This window comes from Nymphaea colorata, chromosome 8 (genome assembly GCF_008831285.2).
Source record: "Nymphaea colorata isolate Beijing-Zhang1983 chromosome 8, ASM883128v2, whole genome shotgun sequence".
In the NCBI taxonomy this organism is placed as follows: domain Eukaryota; kingdom Viridiplantae; phylum Streptophyta; class Magnoliopsida; order Nymphaeales; family Nymphaeaceae; genus Nymphaea; species Nymphaea colorata.
The window spans coordinates 20,555,238-20,561,237 of record NC_045145.1 but is presented as its reverse complement, the minus strand read 5'-3'; the positions used below and the strand labels follow the sequence as shown (position 1 = coordinate 20,561,237).

General features: G+C 41.1%; 1 protein-coding gene across 1 annotated transcript; it reads left to right on the top strand.

The window, feature by feature from the left end:
- LOC116259129 (homeobox-leucine zipper protein HOX3-like) lies at positions 1 to 2,379 on the top strand. Its single transcript, XM_031636777.2, has 4 exons — positions 1 to 745; positions 976 to 1,160; positions 1,289 to 1,368; positions 1,786 to 2,379. Exons 1-4 carry the CDS (start codon positions 664 to 666, stop codon positions 2,072 to 2,074), a joined length of 636 nt encoding a protein of 211 aa, XP_031492637.1. The 5' UTR covers positions 1 to 663; the 3' UTR covers positions 2,075 to 2,379.
- The last annotated feature ends 3,621 nt before the right edge of the window (positions 2,380 to 6,000 follow it).

The window sequence follows — 6,000 nt, the reverse complement described above, 5'->3', positions numbered from 1 at the left end:
GTGGGGTTTGGTCTCGGTCCCAATCATTACAGCGGTCAACCTGGAAGCCGACAAGCCGACGGGAGGATTCCCCGATCGGGAAGCCTGCCGGAGAATGCTCCCCTGCCCTACAGTAAAGCAGAGAGGGGCGGTTCTAGGAGCGGATGAAAGACACCACCCACGCCTCTCTTTGTCGGGCATTGCATTCAAAAGCTTACTGTCTTTGACATATTTATAGATTGTTTATGCTTTGTTTCATCAAAAAGGCCAAGGCCCATTTGTTTATGGTGTCATGAGAGACATTCATTTCCTGGGAAACTGTACCATCTCCACTTTCTCTCTCTCTCCCGCTCTCCTTTCTTCTCTTTTTCTTTTCCTCACCTAGTTTCTGTCACTCACCAATTCCCTATTTCTTTCTGTCTATCCTCCATCCAGCCCTCTCTCATAATAGTGTACTCCTACTCTCTTGTCTTGTCCTGTTAGTCTTTCCTCTTTCAATTGGGGACTCTCTTCTTTTCACTTTCCTTGCAAAAGGCTTCTTTTAACTCTGCTCTGCTTTGGGCGTCTGTTCTCTAAGTCAAAATTCTTCTTCTTCTTCTTCTCCTCCCTCGTCTTCTTCTGTCTTCATCTTCTCGTGGTGAAGGGAGATATCTCGTGTTTAGGAGACAGTAAGAAAGGAAAAGCATGTCGGGTTCTGCCTTTGCTGCTCCTTCTTCCTTGGACTTAACCATGGCAGTTGTCAGTTTGAGCTCGAATCCTAATTCAGGTAGATCTACCTTCTCCCTTACTTTTCCTTTTCGTCGCTTTTCATTACCCCCCTGTCTCTCTGTGGGATTTTTCTTTTGAAATTGTGTCGTTTAGCTATTTTTATTCTTCTTTAAACATTCTTTAAGTGAAGGTTCATGTTTTTTTCCTCTTTTGACTTTTTGCCGTGTCCTTTGTTCGTTTGTTCTTTGTTTCTTTCTCTGATCTGTATTCTCCTTTTGTTGGAGCTAGATAATGGCCTGGGGATGAGGGATTTTGACATGAACCGCCTGCCCACTGAGATGGAAGAAGATGGACCGACAGGCAGTGTGGAGGATGATGAAGAAGGATGCGCACCAAGGAAGAAGCTTCGTCTCACAAAGGAGCAATCGCGCTTGCTCGAAGCGAGTTTCAGGGAGAACCAAACTCTTAATCCTGTAAGCCTTCGTCACGACAGCCTTAATGCTTCTTCCATTTTCTGTTTGTTCCTTTCCTTCTTCAATAATGTGCAGTGTAGCACTATGCCTTCTTTCTGAAACGGATTTGCTTTTGTTTACTGAAACAGAAGCAGAAGGAAGCCCTGGCCCAGAAGTTGAATCTCAGGTCACGCCAAGTCGAAGTGTGGTTCCAAAACCGCCGAGCGAGGTGCTTTTTCTGATTTATTGTTCTTACTGTGTTCGCTACTCTGTCCTTTCCAAATCCTTCATCTGAAAGTATGTGTTTTAATTTCTGTTTTTCAAACTGAGCCGTATCTTCATGTGAAGAAGAAAAAGAAAAATCAGAACCAGTATCATGTTTTTCTAATGCATAAACAAGATTCCATAAGGATTCGAAAACAAAAGAGACTACGTTCGTAGATTTTCGTCTATTTATGTATAGTTGCATTTAGAATGAAGGGTCTACGATTATAACTTTACAGATTTTAAGCCATAAACCGAGACTCTGATTTTGAGAGTGAAGGCTGAACGATGGCACTGTTTCTTCCATTATCTCATGTTTGGTATTATCTATTTTTCTGATGTGGATCTGTTGCTCTGTTATGTGGGTGGCTTCTGTGTATAGGACTAAGTTGAAGCAGACAGAGATGGAGTGCGAGTATTTGAAGCGCTGCTTCGGCTCTCTTACAGAGGAGAACAGACGGCTGCAGAGAGAGGTGGAGGAGCTCAGGGCACTCCGAGTCGCTCCTCCCACGGTCATCTCCCCACACACCTGCGAGCCTCTGCCTGCTGCCACGCTCACTATGTGCCCCTGCTGCGAGCGCGTCAGCAGCAGCGCCATGGAGAAGACCGCACCGCCCTTGAGCTTCGCCAAGCCCTCCATTTTCCCGTCCAGGCAGTCAGCAGCTTGCTAACTCGACCCTTTTTTTCAAGTCCCCAATACATAGAAAAGCAAGTACTGTATGAGAAAGATGGGGTTGCAGGATAAGAAACAGGCTAGATTTAGAGTTTTGACACTGCCTTCACTAATGGGCTTCTCACCCAAACTGCTTTTTCTCTATTTTGTTGCTATCTTCTCTCTTTAGTCCTTCTTTATGATTTAGATTCAGTGTGGATCTTGTATTTCTGGATGTGATTGTATAGATGATGAAGGGCAAATGTTAATTTGTTAAAATGGTTCTTTAAAATGGAATGTGGCCTTTTACAGAGGTTCAGTAAACCGAATGCAGTAAAGCTTGTGATCTGCAAGTATCTGACCTGTGCGCCTAGTTTTGATAGAATTCAACTTGCTTGCGAATTGCGATCGGCTTAAATGCCAAACAAAACTTTGTATTAAGAACTTCAAAAGAATCGTCCTAGCCATCACATATATTCCAAGATTTTGAACACTGTTCTTTTCAACTTCTTAATGCGAATTGCGACCTGACAAAATTGATTGCAGAGCTTCAGATTTGGGAAGTGCCTCAGCTGGCAAATTTCTATCTGCGCATATCCAGTCGGGTAGGCTTCGATTCAAGGAATGAAGTTTATGTATATGATTATGCAGTCAGTTTTCAGACTATTCCACAAGATGGTTGTCGTGGATTTGAAACTAAAACACGCAAAAAGTATTCTCCTAAAGAGAAACAAGAAAAATTTGCCTCAATGAGTGTATAACCTAGTTGGTTGAGCAGACAATCGTGTAGAAGGAGGAGCTGCTCGTGCAAGCAGGTAGGGGTGTCACCTGTTTAATTCTTATGAGTTATTATTATTTTCCTAGACCTTAAAAAGGTGAGCGTGTAGAAAGAGTGGCACATTAATTCTCATGAATTCTATTTCCCCAGACTTTAGAAGGTGAGTACGTAGAAAGAGTGTCACCTGTTTAATTTTTAGGAGCACTTATTTCTATACCGTAAGCTCAAATTGACAGGTAATCTCGATATGACCCACAATTCGGAAGGCAGAAACTTGATGGAGCCTTCCAGTCATTTGGGCCCTAAGCAGGAACAAAACAAGGAAGATTAAGAATCAAAAGCTTGTTAACGAGTAGTTTTGGTCCGTTTTAAGGCCTCGGTCGAGGTGGCGGAGTCTGCAGAGGATAAGTGGTGGCAGAACACCATATTGTGACTGCGTGGAGGGAGGGAGCGGGAGGAAGCGAGGAACCAAGTCGCACTCCATGATTGAGGAATGAAACCTCCTTGGATTGAATCTCTTTTGGTTTCTTTGAGGATCGTGAAGGAGGAAAAATGATAGTGAATGGACGTGACGACGGAGTCAGTGGCGCCGTAATAAATGAGAAAGGGAGAGACTGTAATGGCGCTCGGTTTCATGTTCCCCCTCTCCTGCATTAAGTGCGTGTTTTGAGGTCATTTGACAGGAAGGAGAGCACCAGACGTCTCTCTCTCTCTCTGGCTTCTCCCTCTCTTTCTTCTGAGACGTCTCGTCTCTTTACAGGACGGTGGTCGTTTAATGCAGAGTCTGAAGAATCGAAGATAGTGCTGTTTTGCCCCTCTGTACGATATTATGAGTTATGCGTCCACCATTACTATTTCAGTCGCACCCTGAGGCGCTCTGCATGACCAGCCTTCAACGTGACCTCCATGACTTGTGTCTTTTGGAACGTGATAATGGATTCGCTAGATACAGTCGATCGGCGTGGGGCTACCGCCTTCCTCTCTGCGTGGCTGGGGGAGGGGCCTCAAGCCTAAATACGGAAGAGTAGGGGAAGGACCTTCTCTCACCTTGGTAAAAGTTTGGGAGTATCCCTTGGTCTTTCCTTAGCTCAGCTGCCAAAGGGCGCTGGTGCACCCCTTCCGCCGGCGGCTGGTGGCCGGCTGTCACCCTTCGCCCTAACTGAGCGATTTTTTGTACACTAACTGTGACTTTGAGAGACCAAAAAAAAAAAAAAAAAATTAAAATCAGAAGCTGAGAAGTACAAAACATTGAATATATAGTTAACAAATTTTTAATTAACCAAATACTAAATTAACGCCCCAAAGAGTAGGCTACCCTTCGCAGCGACCCACCTCCCTCCACCCCTGATTGAGACAGGAGGGATGGATGGGCGTTTGGCTATGCCGTTTTCATACTCACCCTAGATTTGTAGATCTTAGAAGACATCCATCACTACATAAATAAAATGTTTTTTCTATTTATCGTTATATTAAAGATCCATGTTTTCTGTGTTCTACCTTGTTTATACAGCTATGACTTTTTTTAAGGGGTGTTTGATGAAAGCAGAATTATGGAATTCTAAAATTAAAATTCTCATTATTTGATGAAATGAGAATTGCATTGTCAAACAGACAATTTTGATTTCACAACTATAGGTTCATTCTTGAAACAAAATTCCAGAATTATGGTTCTAGGTGGAATTATGATTTCAAGACTTTAGACATTTTTCATTTGTTTAAGACATATGTCCTAATGATTTTAATTCATCAATTCCAGAATTTTACTTCTTGTTTTATTAAACATGTTAATTTTAATTTTAAAATTAAAATTTCATGCTATCAAACACAAGAGAAAACTATGACTAAAATTTTCATTCTACAAGGACAACAAAAATAATGGAAAAGTTAAAAGTTCAACAAATATTTTTCTTACAAAACTCCAAAAGACCCCAAAGCCCCTTCTTTTTGTAGATGCATATATGTTGCATGCACCATTCTGCACACAACTTGACACCTTAAACCCGACTTAAAGGAACTCAACTGCTGCAGTGCCCACTAAGAAAGAACAGGAGGTGCCCTTTTATAAAGTTGCATTCTCATTTTTTCCTTTCAAATCTTTAGGAGATGTGAACAATAATAACTTGTTAGTGATCTATGAATCTTATTCGATACTGTGGTATATATATACCATTCCATGAATCTACCAAGTCTTTAGGGCAAATTCATAGAATATTAATCGACTATTCTCATTGCCAAATGGCTCCATATATTCCTCTCATACTCTTTTCCTTTTCTCTACCTGTGATGGGGAGAGCGCCCACCGAGAGGTCGGAGGCCATTGATGAGTTCTACCATACGATCTAATGATTCACATTTATAAAGCGGCGAGGCCATTGATGTTGCCTCGTGCTCTGCTTCTCTGTAGCTACATGTTGGAATGTTGTAACTCTATTGCTTCTGCTGTAGATGTTTCGATTAACAAAAGTAGGACGCCATCCTCCATCACGCTTGTTTGGACTTGGATGCCATTGCCTGTTATCTGGACATTTTCTAGGTTTATCTTTGTATAAAACTTACACGTATAAAAGATTCAACTACTTTTTTTTTTCCAACAGAGTTGTTTCTTTTACTACTATAGTTAAATTAACATGATCATAGTAAGATTTATGTTGATTTCTTCATGTTTGCTTTGTTTTTCACTTTACCATTTCATGGACAGTGCCCCTAGTTTTCTCTCTCTCTCTCTCTCTCTATATATATATATATATATATATATATATATATATATAATCACATCTCTGTTTGACCATTACTCTTTTGCATACGTTTGGACGAAACACCGGTCTATAGAGTTGGTTGGACATCAATCACAAAAAAGAGTATCTAAAATTTAGCGACGTGAAGTAAGCAAGACAAGTTGCCCAATCTCCTCAGTGCATCGCCAGCTCCTTTGAGTACGTGTAAACATCTAATCCAAAAATGACAAGATTCATTTATGGTACCTTTTTGTAGCTAGCTTTCAATAAATGAAAAAAAAAAGCTACGAACTATATTTTTGATAGTCACTATATAAAATTAGGCGATCAAGTTCTACTTAGAAAAGGCTAGCCATGAGCAACATTTTATATCAGGGCACACAACTCAAAAATTTTAGAAAATATTGATAGAAGATTTTTCCTTTCGGATGC